General features: G+C 38.7%; 2 protein-coding genes across 8 annotated transcripts in view; one reads left to right on the top strand and one right to left on the bottom strand.

Annotated features, from left to right (window-relative positions):
- LOC136840608 (uncharacterized) overlaps positions 1-24,569 on the bottom strand; it is a 776,063-nt gene that overhangs the window by 63,209 nt on the left and 688,285 nt on the right. The gene's annotated exons all lie outside the window — the stretch shown is intronic.
- On the top strand, positions 11,622-12,008 carry LOC136841057 (uncharacterized). Its single transcript, XM_067108112.1, has one exon. The coding sequence runs from the start codon at positions 11,622-11,624 to the stop codon at positions 12,006-12,008; it is 387 nt and encodes a 128-aa protein (XP_066964213.1).

The following is a 24,569-nucleotide window of genomic DNA, read 5'->3' as shown; positions in this document are numbered from 1 at the left end:
ATATATATATATATATATATATATATATATATATATATACAGAGAGAGAGAGAGAGAGAGAGAGAGAGAGAGAGAGAGAGACTTTTTTTTTTATTAATTTCCATAATCCTTTCATCTCGATGCTCAATCAACGGAGTAATAAGCGTAGGAAACAGAACCATCCATTATATATACTTTTTTGCAGCACTGTTCCCTCTCTTCCCATTTCTACACTGGGTCCACATCAGCCACCCCCCAACCCCAACCCCCGACACACATCCTACACAAGAGCATCTTCCCTCCCTAAGGAACATCATCTTTCTTTTACACAGCAAGTGCGTCCTCTCCCCTCCCTCTCTTGTATCTCCCTTCCGCACACTCCTAGCCCTCCCTCATCTCCTCCTTCCTCCTTCTCCTCGTCCTCCTCCTCCTCCTCCTCCTCCTCCTCTTCCTTCACTTCCACTACCGCATCTCTCGCCCTTCCTCAATTTCCTGGACGCCTGAGATTCATCCTAGAAATTTGGGGTCTCCGTCTAGGCACAAAATTGGACCTACAATCAGTGCAGCCAGTTCACTTGGGAATTGTTACTGTATCTCATAAGAAACGTGTTTAATAATTTTTTCTTTATCGTTATGTAAAAAACACTATTTTTTTTGGTAAACGCCCTACCCAGAGTCACGAATATATACCATCTCTAACCTCATGCGTTGTTACGGACTAAATTGTTTTCTCTCTCTCTCTCTCTCTCTCTCTCTCTCTCTCTGTTTTCGAAGGGAAATATGCTGAGAGAGCGGTTCGCTTCGGTGCGACGGGGCGGTCGGCTTCGCTTAGATGGTCCTCAGGGACCCTCGGGCAGTGTTGCCATCTCTGATGAAGTCACTCACAGGGAAGACGGACATGTAACAAACACATAAACTGGGAATGCGCACACAAACACACACACATATATGCAATGAACAATTGTACAGAGACAGTAACTATACGGAGATAATGTGACTCTTTTGCCTATGGAAACGCCGGCATGTGTTCATGCAAAATAATAAAAGGTCCCACGTAGCCGCCGGGCAAAAGTCACGCTGCCGTTCGGCCGGTCAACTGTCTCCAAAACGGAAATTTCAAAAACAATAGGAGAGGTTAAGGGCGAAGGGAGGCGGCTGTGGGGCGGGGGGTCATTGATACATGATCTGCCACCTCTGCCTTCTTCTAACGGACTCCCGGTTTAGCTTCAACACGTAGAAGCACAACGGCTGACAGGTATCTGTTAAATGCACCGTGTGTGCATGGCGAAAATGAACTTGAAATATGACTAACAAGTACTTGGCATCGCAGCAGTTCTTCCACTATGAAAAAAAAGGACTACAAGAACCCAAGGCAAAGCAGCTTTCTAAATAACCCAACAACGAAGTCTTGTCCATAAAATTTCGACTTTGCGACGAGTGACGCACACCAAAATCCTCCGCTGTAGTTTCTCTTCCCTTCGCGGTCGTTCGCTGGCTGTACCAATAGGCGATAAGACGTCCACTGCCAGTGCAAGTGGACTTACCGCTCTTTACGACTGAGTGTTTTTTCTTTTTTCATTTTTGTATTACATTCGATTTTAATGTGCGTAAAAAAGAAAGAATATATATATATATATATATATATATATATATATATATATATATATATATATATATATATATATATATATATATATATATATATATATATATATACATATATTATATATATAAATAAATATTATATATATAAATAAATATATATATATATATATATATATATATATATATATATATATATATATATATATCAGTTGAATATACGCTTCGTTCCTCTTTTTCTGTCTTCCTTTTCAATAGCCGAGCGAGGCCCGTTTACCGACAACAAGACGAAGAAGCCCTCAAAGGAATCTACATCTTTCTCAATCTCTATCACTAAACCCCTCCATGTCTCACTTCGGAAGCGCAAATGGAGTTTTCTTTACAATGGTTACGTAACAAACTTCACAAGCGAATTCCTCGGGGTTCAGAGCTTACGGCATTAAAGGGAAGTATGCTGAGTGTGGCCTCCCCTTGGCAATAGGGACGTGTTTGTGCCCTCATCCCGTTCTGAACAATTTTATAATCTCGAACCTCCCTACTGTCAAGTGAAACTCAAGGGGGTTAAGAAATGATTCTATAATTTCTAAACAGAAAATAAAATGACCTTCATCGATGAGTAGAAAGGTGAAGAATTTCCTTTAAATTTCTTCCTCCTGCTGAGTTGGAGTCATCAAATCACAGTTTATTATTATTATTATTATTAACAACGTCTACAAGTTGCCTTTTGAATTATTAACTTGCAAAAACTCCTGCACAGGAAAGAATCCTCCGCGGAAACACGGAGGGAAGAAAATGAGTGAAAAATAAATGCAGAAAATATTTATGAAAAATTATTTATCAACGATTGAAATAAAGTACGCCATACTAGCGTGCCGCTTTAGGTAGTACTTTAGTTTCTCTTAAACTTAACGAGTATCATTAATGCCATGCAAACTGTTTTAACACCTTTAAGTAAGAGGGAAAAAAAAATTTTAAGAATTGGGCAGTGAAAGCACCCAGACATTACAGTTGAACAAGGATGCTGACGCCGTGAAAGACGGTAGTAAGCGATCATTCAATAAGTCCAAACACTAATAACGGTAGCGGAAGTTTCCTATCACCCAAATCAGAAAATCTTCCGATGGTCGAAATCATTTCTGCCATCGTTCCGATAATGAAAACCACCACTTAGAATAATTCTGTCTGGAAAGAGGGTCTTGGGAAGTTGCTGGCATCCATCCACACAGAAGGGCAGCATTCCAGCAAGTACTGTAGAGCAGTGGTACTGATACGTGAATACACAAGTGCGTCTCTCAAAAGCATTATCTCGAGATACTTTATTAACATTACACAAAAGCCGTATTCAAGACACCAGTAAGTCGTGGTTATCTTTCATAGTATAAAAACACAAGTGAGAATCTTATATATATAAGTAACTAGCGTTCTCAAAATGTCAGATGTAAAAATGCGTCAACTTTTTCACCATGCATGAACACAGGAATAATAACATTCTTGTAGATTCAGTGTGTGACGGAATAGCCGATATTCTTCAAGTTTTCCCCGTCATCGATGTAGTTAAAAGTATCTACTCCTAGATAGAGACAGGTTATACATTACAGTAAAATTAAGAAGGGCCGGATACCACAAATCACTGAAATCAACTGAGATGAAATAAATCTAAAAAAAAAGGAAGGCAGATTTTCCTTGCAAATGATTTGCTTAGAAGCCAAAACATATAGTAAATGAACACCTATACCTGCATTTTCTCAGTCGAATTCATAAGGTGTCAGATCACTCTCTGGTTAAGACATTTTTTTCGATACAACACTCCTCTTCGTGAAATTTTAGGCTTTTTTGCCAGCGCACTGCCTGTTACATATAAAAACTATATTATTATTATAATTATTATTATTATTAACGCAAGGTGGTAAAAAGGGGGCATTTGCTTCAAGAGAAGAGAGGTATAATATGACCCACATGATAAAAGCAAATACAAATTAGCACATACAGGAAAACAGTAATTGCGAGTCGGAAAAAAGTCAACTAGCATTATGGCTTTCTCGACCCATCAAAAACCTGAGCTCATGTTATATTTTCTCTTACAGTTTAGCTATACTCCGGAGAAAGCGTATCTTGACAACAACAAAATAATCTGCAACTAATAAAAACATCATAAATATATCGTCTGTTCATTCTAGCTAAATACATGTTTCACTATTATTATTATTATTACTATTAGTGTATATGTTCTTGTTCTATCTATAAGTAACGGCAATTGCAACGTACTTGAAATATATAAAAATATTATGTTACATCGCATTTCCTTGTTCAAGATTCTGCGAAAGTTAAACGTACATTTCTTTACCCGTAATAAGCAAATACGTGAATTCACGCTGTATCATTATTATTATTATTATTATTATTATTATATTTCAAACAGACCAGAATTTCGATACGCGTGAAAACAGGGGAGCAAACACAGAGTCATGAGTTACAAAAAGCTAGCTGAGCAAACTTTCGAAGAACAAAACAGCCAAATGTAAAAAAAAAGAAATTACAGCAACGAGTAAGTTACAGATGAATAAATATATATTAAAAAAGTAACAAAAACGATATAGATAATTCACTGAATATTGGTCAGAAAATAAGAAAAGTGTAGTATTGCGGCCAGCTTTGTAGCAATAATAATAATAATAATAATAATAATAATAATAATAATAATAATAATAATAATAATGAAGAAGACGAAGAGTCTCAGCTTTGTAGCAAAAAGGGTAAAAAAACTGTTTTCCGAGAAAAGAGAAATAAAAAAAACACCAGTGAAATATATTGAAATATTTCAAAGATCGTTCGCTACCAACTTTTGGGAAGAGAGTCGAGGGTGATTTTCTCAGAAACGTTTTTGTTTCCGGCAAGGCATGAGAGAGAGAGAGAGAATATCATCGTTCGTGGGTACTTTCTAACCGTCACTGAACATTTATAATCCCTCCCGATATGTTCCTTACATTAGCAAGTCCACAAGTTTGTGACTTTCCTGTATTTTTGACACAAATCCTGACCGTCCCTCTTTACCCTCCCGTCTTCTCTCATTATCCTACGCGATCCTTCTCTCCTTTGTCCTCTCCACACTCCACTTTGATGGCCTATTCCTGTGCAGTTTGACAACCCATTTCTTCCTCCTTTCTCATTACCCACCCCTTTCTCTTCTCTCAACACCCATTCCTTATTCCTTTCGTTTTATGTTCCTTCCTCCTCTGTCACTGCCCATTCATTCTTTCTATTCTGTTATCAGTTCCTTCTTCCTTCCTCCTATTCCAGTGTTTGAGTCATCCTATTTTCTCTTTGCATGTTGCTTCCGCTTCTCTCACTGCACGGCCGCTTCTCTCTTATTATCTGTTTTACTCCGCTGTCATTACCTGTTCGTTTATCATTACCAATCCCTGCGTCTCATTTCATTACCCATTTCTTTTTCATCTCATTACACACGCACTAGCACATACATTCATACATACATACATACATACATACATACATACATACATACATGTTTATTTGGTGTGTATATACACACACATATATATATAAAAACTGCGTTTTGCGGCCTTCCAATCAGCTGAAGTACTCATTGTTAATTATATAACAGCAAAAGATATCTTTGTTCGGTGAACTATCGTTCTAAGTTTATGGTCAACTATTTTACAGTGATGCTACTGCACTGTCCTGCAAAACTTTAAAGCAGTAGTTTACTGGCTTTGTATGAGAGAGAGAGAGAGAGAGAGAGAGAGAGTTACAGTTTGAGTGTTTTTCTATCAGAAAGAGAGGGGGAGAGAGAGACGGGGCGCGGTTGTTGACATACAATCTTAAGCGCTTTTTCTATAAGTTGAAAGTTTTACCCAGTAAAATATCCTTTCCGATTTGAAGAAGCAAAATTCTTATCCTTTCCGATTTAAAAAAAAAATAATTTTCATGAACTGAATTGAATAAGCACAAATACCACTGCGCTTCAAGTATATTCATACTGAAGAAATTGCCACACCGCTGATTAATAACTAGAGCAACAACTACAACACACCAAGACAACCTTCTTCCCTATCTGGTCATCCCAATGGAACAAGTTTCATCATCCCTTTGCTTACTCTCATCCATCCACTCTCCACCCCTTTCTCCCCTTCCGCTCCTTCTCACCGTAAGACGTCTCTCTCTCTCTCTCTCTCTCTCTCTCTCTCTGCTCTTGCTCTTTCCCTTCCAATGATCACTCCTTCCACCACTAACAGCACTGGCCCCTAAACCTCCCTGCCTCCCTCCCCCTCCCGTCTCCCGTCTCCCGACCCCGTCACGGACGCCTTGATTGAACGTCGTCGCAGCACACACGACACGAGGGAGGTCTGCTGGTCTGGAGGTTCTGGTCTGGCCAAGTTCCGTAGCCCCTTTTCCACCTAAGGCCGTTGCTGCTCCTCCAAGACCAAATCATTTCCAATGGTATACTCAGCCGTCGGTTGGTGCCGCTCCTTCTCCTGCTCCTGCTGCTGATGTGATGTTGGCACTGCTGCCTCTGTCTCTGCTGCTTATTCTGCTGCTAAGATGTTTATTACTTGGAGTTGTGGAGGCTGTTGCTGCAATACTGTGTGTGTGTGTATATATATATATATATATATATATATATATATATATATATATATATATATATATATATATATATATATATATAAACTTAGCAGTAAAATTCGTATTAACAAGAATGATAAACAAATGCTTGCAGCTTGATTTACGATACACGTGTATATAAAAATATGTCTTTTTCATGTAGGTTAAAAGGACTGAAAATATACGATAAAAAGATAAAAATTATAAATCAATCATTAACCATAAGCAATCGTAATCGTAGTATATATATATATATATATATATATATATATATATATATATATATATATATATATATATATATATATAATATATATATATATATATATATATATATATATATATATGTGTGTGTGTGTGTGTGTGTGTAATTATGTTTGAAAGTCCATGAACTCGTAAACGCCAGACTCAACATCGCGAGTAATAAATCAATATATTTCATGGGGGAATGACACCAAATGCTAAGGCAGAAAAATATGTTCCGAACAAGGGACATTGTTGCACTGAAGACCTTCAAGTCGCCGCGCCTTTTTTTCCAAGCCTCTCTCTCTCTCTCTCTCTCTCTCTCTCTCTCTCTCTCTCTCTCTCTCTCTTCTTGGGCTGTTTGGGCGTCCGGCTGCCTGACGCACTACATAAGGGGACACCCGTCCAATTACCTTCATTTGGGGGTCTTTGTGCGTGTATGAGAGAGAGAGAGAGAGAGAGAGAGAGAGCGTAAGTCTGATGATGGATCTTCGTGTCGGTAAGTTGAATAGGTTTCTACTAGTAGGCTATTCCCCAGCTGCGCCAGACAAAAGAGATCTCACTAGTGGACGTAGGCCTTGAATATGTGCTGGTGTCTCAAGTGTCTTATGTCAACGGGGACCTGTAAATATTCTCACACTTGCTTCATTCATGATAAAACGACAACAAAATAGCTGTCATTGTCTGGCTATCTGTATGTGCATAATCTAGCGCAGATGAAATAGTTAACATGGATATTGCAAATTCCTAAGAATTAATAACAGGCCATTAGAAAGCCGTTAATTGTTTCGATGTCATCAACAATCTAAAGAAACTGCACAAATAACTGAAACAGAGAGAGAGAGAGAGAGAGAGAGAGAGAGAGAGAGAGAGAGAGAGAGAGAGAGAGAGAGAGAGAGAGAGAGCGTGGAATGGCTACTGTTCTTTCGTAACTGGGATTCAACGTTATTTTCAGCAGTCAAATTGAAATGACGAAAGGAATGCACACAAAACAGAGGGAAACCATCTTTTTCTTGAAATCGGTAAAAAAAAGTATCAAATAATTGTACAGTTTTCCCGCAATTTCTATAGTTAATTACTGTTCGTGTTAAATACAGGCTCATTAATTCTATTATTTTAGAGCAGGCATAAGCAGCTCCTTTTCTACTTATTCTTCAAAGATTAGAGAAGTTAATAATCGATTTAATTCGTATCAGTTATTTTTGCTCGTAATCTATCAGCTTTGCATTACAATCGATGATCGTGGGAAAAGTTCTTAATTAACAAGTCACTGATTTCATGATGTTTCATGGGTCTCGTGGTTTAAAGTGCATTTTATGCAATGCATGAATCTTTGTGTCATGTTAATTACACTGATAAGCCTCATGTCTTCTGAATACCATTTTTTCAAATTTTGTTGTTAAAACAACAAAACCCCAGTTTTCCTTGTCGATGCTAGTCTTCATCAGTCACCGTATAAAATGCATTTCTGACGCAGAATTTTTATTCATTATTCTTTATCTTACATATTCCTCGTAGTATTCCTTATTCAGATCTTTTAACCAACTGCCATATCAACACTTGATAAATTGCTTGACTCACAAGGTCGAAATGAATAATCGTCGTCAGAGGCACAACACGAACAGAACGATTCTGACGGAATGATTTGTCTATAAAAAGAAATGTCGTCTCGACAGCATAAATTACCGACATCGAGGGAATTACCCGTTCGTTTTTAATGCCTATTGGCAAATGGTAATTCATTTCACTACCAAAGCCAGGCTATCTAAAATCATTTCGACATCATTTGCATGCGACTGCTTTAAGCGGATACATTTTGAAACCGAAGAAGTTTCAGAAATAACTCTTCAACTGACTTACCAGTTTATCCTTAAAACTACAAAGAAAATAGAGAAGCATTGACTGCTTATCTAAATTACACGCCTATAATATAAGGGCGATCATGAAAACCTGATTTTATATTAACATACATCAGCATCTATTTCATATTGGTCATAAAACATAACAGTCATTCAATGTCCGCTTATCTATTCCAGCTTGTATTCATCATTTCAGTCATTTACCTTTACAGTTAAATTGCATCTCTCTCTAATTGGAAACCTGCATAAAGTTGAATATATATATATATATATATATATATATATATATATATATATATATATATATATATATATATATATACTGTATATACAGACATACATACATACATGTTTGTGCAAAGGCTATAGCTTCCTTACATATCGTTTTCTAGAGGTTGAAAGGTAAAAAATACCTTAAAATGGATTTAGACCCTTATGCTCCTTTTAACCGAATCTCTAGGAATGGATGTGAGCGGAACTTGTGAGGGTTCGGTCGCAAATGCAACGAACTGTCGGTGGTTCCAACTAAGACACCTCAGACGGCTTTAAGCACGGATGGAGAGACACAAGTATGAGCGCACAGAGTTAAAGAAAATGTATAAAAACACACAAATATACATACGATATCTATCTATCTATCTATCTATCTATATATATATATATATATATATATATATATATATATATATATATATATATATATATATATATATATATGTATACAGATACACATACACACACAAACACACACACACACATATATATATATATATATATATATATATATATATATATATATATATATATATATATATATATATATATATATATATATATATACTGTATAAACATAAATATATATATGTATACTGCATATTTATTTATTTATACGTATACATTCATTCATACATGAGCATGGACAAAACGTGATTATAGATAAGGGACACAAGGGAATTTACTATGAATCTTTCAGGTAGTTCTGCACTTAAGGAATATGGCGTGTGAGAAAGATGGGGACAGACTATGGTCATTCTCGTGCGCAAAGCAGAAACACAAGGGAATGCATAAAAAATGGGATAAAAGAGGAAAACCGAAGTATCCACACGGACTAACGAACACATGAATCTTGATTCCGGCACTGTCACAGGAAAACTGTAATAATAATAATAATAATAATAATAATAATAATAATAATAATAATAATAATAATAATAGTGAGCATCCTAGATCATTTCACAAGCACATAAAAAAATGGAAAAATTCTTTTTCTGATAGTTGTCACGTTTTCGGTTTGAACTACAATTTTTGCAAGCCTTTGTTAAAGGGAAGAACTTGATAATATCCTTGACTTGGCGATAACTTGCCTTCCGAAGATCCGCGCCACCATCGCTCTATAACAATATCATACAAAATCTTTTCGATTGAGCAATACAAGTTGCGGAAAGATTATATTTAGCGCCCCTTTTCAAATTGGGAGAAAGCAAACTAAGATGGTCGGAAACAGCAGGAGGGGATGTTCATTAATCCTTAAAAGAGCAATACTTTTCGACCTATGGAAAATTATACGTTTTGTTATGTTACGTTTTGAAGAGACCTTCGTGCAAAGAAACTGTAAATGACTAACCTCCGCAACTTTTCAAGGTATTACCAAATAAAATTTCAAATCAATGCACGGAATGAGTACTGTATACCGTCTTAAGATGCCGGATATCACAGGATGACCACTCAGTTGGAGGAGGTGTGAAATCCAGGGATTTAAGCCTCAGCAAAGACGGACTAAGCTCTAAAACGTTACAACGTGTATGTATGTATGTATGTATGTATGTATGTATGTATGTATGTATGTGTGCATATATATACAGTATTGCTGTACATATATATATTACATATACATATACAGTATAGATATATATATGTGTGTTTGTATCTGTGTATGTGTGCGTGCGAGCGCGCACGCATATGTCAACAAATGTACATACATACATCCGCATATTTATATAAAGGAGAGTTGGAGTTAATACTGAGAACCACGATGAGGCAAATGGTCCACTTTCGAAAAAAGAAAGCAAAGAAAGGATAAGCGCTGGTGTATTTCCCCTGTCAAATTTAATATTTGACGTGTAATCTATGAGGAGCGCACTTGTCACCGAGATTAATTACGGCTGAGTGATAGGGTTTCGTTTTCATTTGCTCCTTTTTGTATTTTGATCTTTATGTACGCGAAGAATACACAGTTTAGGTCAACGCCATAGGGGAAAGGCTTGGAATAATAATAATAATAATAATAATAATAATAATAATAATAATAATAATAATGGCCTTATATAATATGTCCTTATGTGACAGTACTGCTCTGTCTTTGCTGCACTAATTTAATTAATAACACTTAATAACTTCAAATGCTATTAGAATTATTAGACAATCGAAAAGGTTCAACAGTTGTACACACACATACACACAAACATATATATAAATAAATATATATATTTATATATATATTATACACACACATACATACATACATATATATATATATATATATATATATATATATATATATATATATATATATATATATATATATATATATATCAGCTAGTTACATAAGAATATACACACGCATACTTGTATATGTGCAAAGCTGGGGACATCCACAAATACAGGTAACTCACGTACAAAATTTCGGAAAGACTGCGGAACAAAAGCAGTCGCGTAGACCACATCTGCTATAAAGAAACATTGATATTATGTGGAAATCACCAAAACAGAGTCAATCGTGTGAAACAGCCTTCCCCTCCGCTTCATATTTTCGTGTAACGTTTGACATAAAGTAGGAAGGAAATGCCGTTAAATCTCATTTCTTTCACATGACCTTAATAGGGGGTCATATCCGACTCAGTAACTTTACCATAAAAATGAATGAAAAATAAAATATAAGAAAGCCGTTCTGTAACACAGAAGTGGACCCGTGCACAGCTGATCTCTTTCATCTTGTCTTAACTGTAATTGTCGAGAGTGACTGTGAGGCTCAGTCTACAAGGCGCGAAGTCTTATGAAACGGTGACCAAAGAATGAGACGCTCATTTTCAGAGAGAACTTACAACCCGACCGAGGACCTTTTCTCAGTATGGTAGACGAGACATGGTTTTTCATTTTTTTCCCCTCTCCACTTTGCTGGGATAAGCGTCTGAGAGAGAGAGAGAGAGAGAGAGAGAGAGAGAGAGAGAGAGAGAGAGAGGCTGTATCGCCGTTGCTGCAGAGTATTCTGTGTGTATACCTGAAAACGTCTCAAGAGGGCCGAGGGACTAAAGAGGGATGAGAGGAGGAGGAGGAGGAGGTGGAGGAGCAGGAGTAAGAGAAGGAAGAGACGAGGGGGTGGGGGCCGGGCTGGGATACGACGATGACACCGACGACGACGACGACGTCTGTTGCAAAGGGGGAAAGGGCAGGGGAGGGGAGGAGAGGGGAGGCAGGAAAGGCTGGAGGACGGGTGTTCGAAAGCCAGCAGAAGGAAGGGGATGGGAGAAGGGAAGGGAAGGAAGAGAAGGGGGAAAGGGCGAGGCGGTGTGTCTCTACGAAGCCCTCCAACATCAAGAAGTCACCTCCCTCTTCCAGCGCTCCCGAACGCCATGTTATGTTCTACTTCAAGAGCCAACGATTTCGCCAGAGAAAGAAAGTACCTCGGACACCGGAAGCTTTTAGCTCATTCTCCCGTAGACCAGAAAAAGATGGCAAGAAAAGAGAAAAGGAGAGCGTGCCATCACCGTCTTTATGTAACGACCTGAGTAATAGGAAAATCAAATTAATCCCAAGTCATCCTGAAAGGCACTTTATGTAATCCCGAGAGAGAGAGAGAGAGAGAGAGAGAGAGAGAGAGAGAGAGAGAGAGAGAGAGAGAGTTAAAATTCATTGATGTCTAATTCCCAATCTCAAGTGCAGTAAGTAAACTATTAATACCGCAATTAAATCATAATAGATATCCGAGAAGTTGCAACGCAAATATTTATCTTTGACAAAGATAAACTATGAAAAGCACTATATGCAAACACGAAAAAATGAAAATATAAGGAAGATGAGATACAAACTTCATTTGGTATCTGGTATAACTTGAACACCCAAAGTTTAGTAAACAACTCAGAATTAAAACTACCCACAACTACATCAACAGTGACATAAACATCAACGAATGCATGGAAGCATAATTTAGTAAACAACCTTCGCCACAGCATTTCAGTAGAACAAATATGAATGAATATTTGGGGCAAGTGCTGAGCCCTTTTATCGGACACTTAAAAATGAATTCTTGGTCAGTGAGTTTAATGTATGATACATAGCATTCCTGCTTTACAAAGCATACCTTAGTTTTACCAGACCACTGAGCTGATTAATAGCTCTCCTAGGGCTGGCCCGAAGGATTAGACTTATTTTACGTGGCTAAGAACCAATTGGTTACTTAGCAACGGGACCTACAGCTTATTGTGGAATCCGAACCTCATTATAGCGAGAAATGAATTTCTATCACCAGAAATAAATTCCTCTAACTCTTCATCAGCCGGCCGCGGGAATTGAACTCCGGCCCATCGTGTGACAGTCTGAAGCTCAACCGACTCGGCCATCAAATGGCTATAGCATTCTTGCTACCCTTTGCAACTACCAAGAAACTCGCCACACGTCACTTCGGGGCAATGGACGAGGCAGGCATCTACTTCATGGCCTACATGAGCATAATTATATAAAACAAGTGATACAACTAGGAAAGGGCAGCTGCCAAAGATTTCCAAATTTCCAAACAGCTCACCATATTGATTATAAGTCATTTTTGATAAGAGGCCTGCCTTGCTAAACAGGAAACGTGCTGTGGCCAAGCCGAAAATCACCCTACTCCAGCGGAAGGGAGTGTTTACTGACCGTTTCATTAGATAAGAGAAAGAATAAACACAAAGTGACCTTCACGTACTCGCAAACATTCCCGAAATCTTTTATGTTTACCAGGAATTACTTCATATCGATTTGGATATTAAGAGGCAGTCACCCAGGTGGTCACCTACAACGAGAATAAGTAGACCTTGTGGAACTACAGCAGTTTGTAAGGAAGATTGCCATACGCTTCCAAGCAGGGTTCATCTCGAAGATTAGCAGTAAAGTTTGGTTAGAGAAGACAGTTCTATCAAACAGGAAATTAAAGCACTGAGTCACCTAAGAGACAAAGTTATTAAAATTAAGATTACTATTTCATTACTGTCAGGCACACCAACAATTACAAACTGTCTTGTTAAATAGTCTTGTTTAAATACTACACCAAACAAAATATTAAACTATGTTAAAATTTTAAACTCCTTAGAATGGTTTGCCTTAAGCAACACAAAGCGAAAAATATGTTCCTTGGAACTAGCCAGAAATTCTTTGCATTTGTCTACAAAGTAATGACAAAGATATTTTGAATTTTCTAATGGCATACATTCCATGCCATAACTAAACAAGTAAAATGTTTCTTCGGCGCAACCGAGTTTTCTGTACAGCGTATAATGCTGTAAGAAACTTTCAGCCACGGCCCATGAAACTCTTAGTCGCGGCCCTTGAAACTCAGCCACAGTCCATGGAAATCTTAGCCGCGACCCATGAAACTCAGCCACTGTCCGGTGGTGGTCTATGCTGTTGGTACCTATATAGCGGTGCCAAAAGTACGATTGTGGCTAAATTTAACCTTAAATAAAATAAAAACTACAGAGGCTAGACGGCTGCAATTTGGTATGTTTGATGATTGAAGGGTGGATGATCAACATACCAGTTTGCAGCCCTCTAGCCTCAGTAGTTTTTAAGATCCGAGGGCGGACAGAAAAAGTGCGGACGGATAAACAAAGCCATCTCAATAGTTTTCTTTTACAGAAAAATAAAAAGCACTTGGGTAGAGAGCCAGACAACACCCATAACCAAGTCTATTATTCATCGTTATTCAGCAATTCGGTTAAGTATTTCTGAGCTCAAACCACTAACCAGTGATTAACTGTGAAAGTAGAAGCAGCCTTTGGGCGGTACGCAACATCCATGTGTAGCTTATCTGTTAAACAGATAACAGGGCAACCCAGTATGTACTGTAGACATGGCAGTAGCAGCAGGTTGTTCCTCGATTTTGCTCGTAAAACAACATCATGCTTACTGACACGTAAAACGCTTGCTGACAACAACATTAACCTTAATTGCTTAGTCAAAAAGGTCGTGATGTTAAGAATTCGAGTTTTTTCCTTTTATATTTTGACGAATACATGTTATTTCAAGAGTTTTTCGTTACCACTGTCGTGATTGAATTTCACTTAGTCTAACTTCAGAGCAACCTAGACATTATTTCCTAATCTCACTGAGTCAAGTTTCTCTCTCTCTCTCTCTCTCTCTCTCTCTCTCTCTCTCTCTCTCTCTCCGAACAGATACATAAACATATAAGAATTACATCATTACAATTACAAACAGTATAAAATAACATAAATATCACTTTTGTGAAAATCTGATGTCATCGTCTAACCTATGCCTGATGGCAAGAGGAAAATGGAGGAAATAAAAGCAGAGGAGCTTAACTCAGATGGTAGTGACTGACTCTTCTCTTGGAAAAAGTGGGACGAGAGAGAGTTCTAAAGTGACTGCACACCAAAATATGAGGTCAATGAACCGAGCAATAAGAAAATGACTGCTGTTACAATGGGTGATTTTACAATGGGTAATGTAACCAGACCACCAGCTAAAAAGCATAGCTATCCTCACAGGACCGGCCAGAAGGGCAAAATATGTACGAAGTGGTAACCTGGCAGGTGTTACAAGCCTGACTTACGGGGATAATGCCGTCAGTGCACTTCATGTAATGCACTGTTGACAGTACTAGAGGGCATTTGCAGAGTCCCTTCGTCCCCTAGCTGCATCACTTTTTTAGCCTTTCACTTGACCTCCTTCCCCGCTTCCTTTATTCAATCTTGCTGTCCAACACCTCCAACTATTACTTCTTAGTGTGACTGAGGAGTGTCTCAGTTCCACCTTAGATTCTTGGACTTCGTCTCCATTTTCTGTTTTCAGCGCTGAATGACCGAAAGTGCCCCAGTGCTTGGCTTGACAGCCTGAATTTCATAAATCACTCAATCAGTGATATTCTTCAGGAAGAGAAAAAGAGGATCTCAAGCAGAGGGAAGGGCTGGGTCACTATCGGGAGAACTGCCTTGGATTCGATCCCTCCGAGATTCCAGGGCTTATGAAACAGGCATCGCAGCATAAAGTACTTGCAAAATCGACACCATATTTTGAGTTTTGAATTACGGGGTCTCTGCAGGATGAGTTTGAAGTAATCTGAAAACGCAATAATGTTGATAGACGACACAGTTTGATTGATATTTTCATGGAACACGTTAGAAGAATTATTATCGCTTGAAACTGTCGCTAAGTACAGTCTAAGCACCACGTATTACATTATGGCTATGTACATTAAAAGCATATAGATTCAATTGGCCTAAAGAGCAGAATTTATAAGGTTATATTAAATATTAAACTATGAACATTAATATTTAGACTTAAATGCCCAACACACTTCCACGCACGCACGCGCACGCATTCATACACTCAGACACACACAGTTATATTTATATATGTATATATATATATAGTGTGTATAAACAGATAGATATTACGACCTTTAATTAGTCAAGTTCTAACAAAAACACGGCCCCGGCGCCGAAAAAATGAAGCCATTCCATAAAAGAGCAAAAAACTTTACAATGCAAATTGTGAACGACGCATAACCAATTGCAGGTGGCCTGATATTTCATTAAACTTTTCCCAAAACATGTCGACCGACGGAAACATTACTGTTTACGAACAGTTAAACGTCATGAATTTTTTTTTAATGCAGTCATACATGGATAAAGCCTCACGTGGACTTCTAAATACGTCATTTCTATTCAAATTTGACATTTCTTTTCAATATAATCTGTATGTATATTGTGAAGGAATACTGGACATCATTCATGTTTAGTTGTGAAGGAAAGAAAGACGAAATCACGAATATGTGATGCCAACATATGACCCTGCCTTGCTTGCTGAAACCGAAATGGCCAAGAAGTTAGATTTTCTTCTTCGCGAGGATTACTTTTGTATTCAGGAAGTCACAGAAAATTTGGTTTTAAAAAATCCACCTTGACGGCGATTTCTTTTTTAATGTAACTCTTTGATCGGTGAATTCAGGATGAAAAGTCGGAGGAAGAAAGACTCCGTCGTCGTCGTCGTCGTCGAAGAGTCTGCCAGCGACGGTGGCGGCAGCCGCAGCCGCTGCGGCGTCGAGGGACAGTGACGGATGTGTCGGTAGGGCGCGTGACGGCCAGCGGTCGGTAACAGCGTCCACCATCGATCCTTGAGGCCGCTCGTCGCTAGATAGACCTGCACTCTGTCCTTCCCCCCCGCCCCCTCATCCCCGTCCCCACTACCCATCCCTACCCACTCACCAAAATTATCGATGCTGCTTTCCTTCGCCTACTTCGTTCCCTACCCTACATTTCCCTTACCTTAACCTCACCTACCGACCTACCCGCCTGCCTCCTACCTGTGTCTCTCCTCTGATACTCCTCTGGCCCCCATCCCCTCCCCTCCTCCCCACCCCTTCCCTTCCTTCCCTCCCTCGTAACTCTCAACCACGCCGCTTCCATCTTATCTATTGCTCCTGGTGCTGTTGCTCTCATGCCTCTCCCCTGTCCCCCTCCCCAATGGCCCGCCAATCCTCTCCTCCTTTACAACCCATCCCCCAACGACCCTCACTTCTTCCTTCAGCTCTTCCTCCTCCTCCTCCTCCTCTTCTCTGGTCTTCCTCTTCTTCTTCTTCTTCTTCCCCTCCGTCTCACTTGACCCATCTTCAGGACGAACACGAGAACCCAAGAGTCTCCTGCGTCGCTCGGCTTCTAACTACCTCTACTGACACAACCTTTCTCTTCGCTATTTTAGAAAAGACTCTCGGGAATTTTGTTTTGACAAGACTCAAATACAGAAATAGAATAAAATCCATTTGAATGATTAACATAGCAATAATCAAACAAGCACTCTGCAAGTACCAGGAATCATGCACGGAGGTGAATAGGAGCTAAACATAAATAGGAAAAAGAAATCTGAATAACTGAAAAGCGAAGAAAACTCGCTTTCCGTGAACTACCGCAAAACATTAAGAAGGCAGGATTTCTTAACTCCATACACTGCAGAAGGCGCGTGAACAGGACCATGAGCGACATCTCTAGAGAAAGGCGGACGAAACAAAGACAGCGTCCGTTGACTAACTGCACATAACGAACCCTAGACAAGATGGATCGCTGGCAAATTAATTAAGGCTCCTGTCGAAGTGGCCCAACGCCCTGTCCGGAGAAATGCGACGACCCCCTTCAACGTAAGAAGTCGATACGCCGAGTCTTTTTTTTTTTTTGCGAAGCTTTGACGGGAAGGGCAGCTTACCGTCCTTCTCTAGCTCATGCCTGAAGGGGAACTGGGACAGGAGTGGAGGGTGGGAATAACTGCAAGGGAATAACTGCCAAGGATGAGACAAACTCTTCTTAATAGGAAGAGGGAGGAACTAGCAACTGACGGAGAAAAATAATCACATTGAAATGTACATTAAACTGTCGGAACAGTTTTACATACGAGCACAGCAAAGAACTAACAAACTTATTGCCAGATAAAAAAAAAAAACAAATGAGCTGATTCATGGATCTGCCAATGAATCCTTTTGCTTTGGAAACTCTGACAAAAGTTTTGTCCGTACATTTAAGCTGCGGCGCTCACATTTTCAAGAAAAGTGCTATCGAGAGCAATAATGCGAGTGCGGCGAAAACTACAAGATTCGTAAATTTCATCGAAAAATTCCATCGTTCAGAGAATGAACTGGTTCCATTTTCCGCAAACGGTTAGCACACTTCGAGGGTTTGCAGTATTTTCAGTACACGAATACACCCTTTACAGAATGTACTCGCATACTCTTACATACTGAACGTCAGTATGAAAAAAATAACCCATTTTCCTTCCCTTAAATAAATTTAGACCTGTCTTTTACGGTGACAAGGAAATCATGGAGAGTGACTGACCAATGAAATAAACAATAACATTCCAACAAGGGTCATGGGAGACAGAATTCGAAGGAAACTTTTATAAACAACACAAACCACATGCAAAGTTTACTGATATAAATACCAACTTACGTTAGGTTACGCACGTACAGTTCTACCGCAAGCACACAACAGATAAGCATCAAAATGAAAGAGAACGAGAACGTGTTTATAATTAGCAAGAAATAAAGTATGACATCTAAATTGAATTTTAATTTGTCAAGACCTGTCTTCACCGAGAAATTTCAAGGCATCACAAAAGTTAACAATACCCAACCAATAACTCTACACGAGATTTTGTTGAATGTTACTTGAGATTTTGCATCGCAAGACTGCAGAAACAAGAAAGAGGGAGAACCACAGCTTTTACGGCAAGAGCAACTAATGTCATCTAAAACTGGAGCCCTTCTTTATTCTTATCACGAAGCATAAGGTTCATAAGGCCTGACAGAGAAGGAGGCACGTCCGTAAGGCAAGGACAACAAAAACGTAACAAGCTTTAGAAATGAACATTTCATGTGCTGAGTCAAATCTGCTTCACAAGATACATAACGTTTATTTTGAAGTCACAAGATCTATAATTCAGTTCATCACATGGGAGGAAGTCTCAGAAGTGGAAACAAACCTTTTCCAAGAAGTCAAGTTTGAAGTCAAGCAAAGGATGAAGTTGCTTTAAAAGATGGAACCGACACTAGATCCCACTTCCACATCTCTCTGTTGGCTTTATTTGTTGCTAAACAGAAGCAGGTGGTTAAAAATAAAATTCTCGATTATCACAATGATGACTGTAAAACAAGAAAACAATATGTAGTTTTTTTTATCATCTTCTGCCGGAGTTTTTGACATCTTTAATGGAGGCTCTTACTACTCACGTATTCTTGAGGCAGAGTTTTGGAGGAATTATATTCTAATTAAATAATAAAGATCGCGCAGACAAAAGATGTGATTACCGTCGGAGCTGAAAGGAAAAAACATACGCAGAGCAGTAAAATTTTTAACTATTGTCTTAAAACAAAATGTAACCGCTGCAAGGTAATGTTCTCTGTAATCTTGTTAGTATAGCAGAAAATATCAGACTGAAGGTTCAAGCAGAAATTTTCGAAAGACATTTGGATTTTGAAAAAATATGGACAGATTGATGTATGAAATTACTCTGAACTTTCTCCGAAAAGCGTGCATCGAGTAGTGAAGGAAACGGCAGCAAGAAGGAAAAATAAACCGGTAAACTGACTTTATAATCTGGTAAAAGTCGGTGCAAGAGAGAAAAACCTGAGGTTATAATGCAGTGGTAATTATTTATAAAAACCTTTGAAAGTGATTTTTTGCAAAATATGTGAAGAGACTTCCTTCACCTAAGATTACTCTTGGAGGCGTTTAACCATAACAAAAGAAGATTGCAAGACTCTTGTGTGACGGCCGTCAGTTTGTTGGCAAAAACGCTGTAAATTGATAAAGGGACATACCAAGGTCAACAGAAATTAGATTTTTAAAAGAAGACATGTTAGGAAACTAGTGCTCTTATTTACCTCAAGCCTCATGGAAACAAAGAAAAGAGAAGGAAAAGATTTCTAGAAGTTGAACGAAAGAAACGCTTCTAGCGCTGTTAAGCCGCATCTTACCAAAATTGAATTCAAACGTCTTCGTTCCAGCTTCCCCCGCCAATCCCCCCCAAGGAAAAATATCTTAGAAATATTGAAATTCTGGTTTGACATAATTCGGATTACAATAATATAATTGGTCCTAGCTGAACTAACAAAACCACTTTGAGTCCCTGTGAAGCAAACAGAATTTGCATTCCAGCCGAATAAATTATAATCTTCTGATAACCAAACAAGAATAAATAACTGCATTATCTTTGGCGGACCCTTTAAAAATCTTTCATATTTGGATCAGGTTTTTCTACTATCTATGTCTTAGTAGCTAACAATAGGAAAGTACTAACCAGCCCTGACGACAAATCAAAGCTACTTCATACGACCTACAAATTTTGTTAGTCTTCAGGCGACGTTCTCTCATTCTAATACCTGTCTTCCTGAACCACTTCTCACTAAAAATTTGTTTTTGACTCAAGTGACCTAAAAGATTCAGAAGACCCCAGCAACCCATGCAGCTGAGATGGAAAGTTCAGATGGGTTCTCCTCATTTCTTAAGAAAATGCTTTTGAAACTAAACCAACTGCTGTTTGCAGCAAACCCAATAAGGCCTACACCAAGTTTCATAAAGATTTTAGTTTTATGAACAATTTACGGGTATTAGTCCCATGCTCAACCCTCAGAGTTTTGGGCTGATGTCAGAAGATGCTCCCCTGTTTTGCCCCTGTACGGGCTTACCCTTGCAGTGGGAAGTCCCTATTGCACTGGTATTCTCCTAACAATGGGATGCATGAGACCCTCTTGGTTGAACAGAGATGTGTCGAAATAAATATTTAGAGGGACTAAAATAATGATGTAAATCCTGAACTGCCAGTCGGAACGAAAGTGGTCTGGACACCGAGTGTACTTTAAACACCCATGATCAATTAAAAAGGATACATCCTGACTTAACATAATCTAATCGAACCTAGGATGCAGCATTTCACCTGATGGGGGTGGAAGCGAGTTGCCAGTGACTCTGACCCTTCACCTGGATCCTCCGCATAAGAGTAGCCACCTTATAAAAGCATCAATTAATGATTGTTGGTACTTTGTCCGCTCCAAAGAGCAGCATTGCAGCATTCACTTGCTGATCTCCTCTCAGGGCATTTCCAGGTACTTGCTTCCTAACAGCCAAATGCACACAGGCAACAGATAATTGTTATGCATGTTTAGATCTAACTGCGTATTAAATTTGATGTGAATTTTCCCGCATTTGACGGGTTAACTATGATTTCTGTGTTTGTGCGAATAGATTTAAAATTTACGTTTTGGAGAGAATGATTTACTTGGCCTGCTTCACAGACTTCAAGTGACCTGCTTCACTGTCGTTGACAGAGTTTCAGTGAGCACAGACCTAAAGCGTATTGTGTTCTATAGGGCAGTGGGAACTTTGTTGCTTTACTCTTAATTTGCAACTACCGCTGGCCAAGACAGTGAAAGTAAAGCCACTCAAATTTGCATATCGGGCGAAGAATAACTACCACAAATAAAGACTAAAACAATGACATCTCCAAAAATACTATCCTATGGAACCCTAAACATGCAGGTCTAAGCTCAAAACATCATCTTCTACAACAATGCTCTGCAGTCGATCACTTTTAAAGCAGTGAATAAAGTCAAGTTCAGAGCTTCCAAAATTTTAATCAGATATGCTAACTACCAAGAACAAAGAGTTTTTATCCAAGGTTTTCATATAACGGTTGAAAATTTAAGTTTTCATCAGCATTATAGAACGTGGAAGGACGGACACTGGCAGGCAATTATTGTAACCGGCACCCTTTAAGTCCTTTGGAAGAAATACATTTTACACAATTTTTTGCTCATCCGGAAAAAAAGAACAGACAAGAAGCCCCTTGTCAAATCATCGCTCAAGTCAAATATACACGAGCGTAACACATTAAACAGAAAACAGATTACTCGAGTTACTGACTGCTATTGCTTAACGGGGAGCATCTCATACGCGCATGCGCTTACGTTACAAGCACTGTAAAGGACAAAACAGTCTCTCTCTCTCTCTCTCTCTCTCTCTCTCTCTCACACACACACACACACACACACAACGCCATTCGTCTTTCCTTCGTCATCCTCACCATCATCTCCTCCTCCCTTTTGGTTGCTCCTTCAACTCCTAATCCGAGCATCATCATCATCATGCTCATCCGTCTCTCTCTCTCTCTCTCTCTCTCTCTCTCTCTCTCTCTCTCTCTCTCTCTCTCTCTCTCTCGATGCAAGCGCCCTCCAAGAGTTCCCCGTCATCTGGATTCAGCCAAATATAGAAACTTACAACCACACTCTGTGCTGAATAATGAATGCGCCTTCTCCATCCCTTGGTTCCTTCAGTTGTATAAGCCAGAGACTAAATATACCTTCGAATGGGGATGAGGAGGGGTCTATAATAAAATACGCAAGAGGAGAACGTATTAGATATATGGATGTATGAATACACAAAGATACGCCAAAATCAGTCGAAGACGGGGATCCGAAATGGCATGATAGGTAAGGGCGACCTAATGAATTATGAGTCGTGAAGACATTACACGTGTATTTGATATCAGAATAAGGCATATCAGTTCATCAGAAATATTAAATTAATACACAGAGCGACCTTGCAATGAGTACAAAAATAAAATACAAGAATTAGTAAAAAAATACAAAACCGAAGACGGTGAGCTCAACACAAGACATAAACACTGAAAACGGAAAACCTACCTAAGCCTTGCGGGTAAAAAAAGGGAAAAAAGAAAAAAAACTTTTGTTTTATCCAAGCCTACCAAAAGAGAACAAGACAACATTCGTCATTATTTACGAAGCCTCGCTCGTCCCCGTCTGAAAAAGATCCCGGAGAACCTTTAAGGGAAGCATCTTATCAAGTCGCTCCTCTCTCTCTCTCTCCCTCTCTCTCTACCCCGCCCCACCATGTTTTTTTATTTTACCTTTTTTATTGCAAAGAACTGAGACGGGCAAGCTCGGCCACTGCAAGGAAGAAGGCGCGCGATAAAGTGGCTTTCCCTTTTTATGTGACGGCTTTCCTGCTTCTTCTTGCTAGGTAGGCAAAGGCTGCCAGATTCTGACCTAGGCAGTTGACTCTTGTGGTTGGCGACTTCCACTGGGCATATGTGAAATGTCAAGAAACTCTCCGGTGAAAAGCCTTAACCCATAAATAAACAAAGGCTCACACCCACTCTCAGGTGCAACAAGATTTTCCATTAAAAATAAACCGGGAAGAAAAATTGACGGTTTTAGCGAAAATACCTCTGTATCAGGTCTGCTTGGAGAACTTTCCCCAGACACCTCAGTCGAACTGAAGGTAATACACCTTTCCTTGTAGGTTTGAGGGGATTTCCCAACTATAAAGCACAATCACCATAAATCTGTATATTAACTCCTCAATTATATTTGAAATTTAGGTAATAACTAGAGCTTTAATCTATAAGAAAAATATTTCTCTGCTTCTGAAGAAGTCTGCCTAAATGTAAATAATTTCCTTGATTTTGGGCATAATTTCTCGAAACGTTTTGAAAACTAGACAGGACCTACATATTCTGAAGATGAAAATATGTGACTTTTTTGCCAACATATAAATTTTTCCCAAGTACGACGATGCTTATGTTGCAACTGAAATACGAAAGCAGGAATATGAATACACGGAGCCAGACAAACAAATGCGATTTTTAATAGTATGTATATATAAAACTTGGCATCCGCGCGCACGTACGCTTACACACACAATACACACACACACACACATATATATATATATATATATATATATATATATATATATATATATATATATATATATATATATATATAAATAACTGTACTAGCCCCAATGCCCCCTTAACTTCTCGAATTCTTCACATGTTTCGGATACACTTGTCACTACAATGCCTTAGATCCAAACGCAACATTTATGAAGGAATTCTGATATCCGGTAGCAGGAATCGAACCCGCACCCCGAGAAATCACAACGAGGTCACGTCAAGAGGGTATTGTGGCTATTACAATCACATACGTATCTGGTAAAAAGTGACCAGTAGATTCTATACACAGACATAAATACACACACACATATATATATATATGTGTGTATTGCACGTGTGTTTGTGTGTCCGTGTGTAGGTGCGGGTACATGCCTGCTTTGCTGAGTTTATACATTCCTTACATTACTATTAACATTCATTACAACCAAACCTTGTTTTGTAACAAGTCAAAAGGGGGGGTATACTTACATGGCAAACTTGCAAAGAATACTATGCACTCGTATAAAAAAAAAAATCAAAGCTGAGGACGAAAGTATATTTCAATATATATATATTGCAACAAATGACAATAAAGAAAATATACTTCAATATATATTGCAACAAATGACAATAACAAGAATTTACTACATAAGATTACAAATAACAATACAGATTAATAGGAATATTTAACAGTCGATATAAAAAGTTTGGCATGAGATGACCTAGCAGCAAGAATGTCTGTAAGAAACCCGTCAATTTCTTAGAGATCGCCCA

This window comes from Macrobrachium rosenbergii, chromosome 8 (assembly GCF_040412425.1).
Source record: "Macrobrachium rosenbergii isolate ZJJX-2024 chromosome 8, ASM4041242v1, whole genome shotgun sequence".
In the NCBI taxonomy this organism is placed as follows: Eukaryota; Metazoa; Arthropoda; class Malacostraca; order Decapoda; family Palaemonidae; genus Macrobrachium; species Macrobrachium rosenbergii.
This window is presented reverse-complemented; position numbering and strand designations above follow the sequence as displayed.

What these genes read in the sequence shown, in the direction of transcription:
- LOC136841057 (XM_067108112.1), top strand. Translation starts at nt 11,622, where the DNA reads ATGAGAGGAGGAGGAGGAGGAGGTGGAGGAGCAGGAGTAAGAGAAGGA.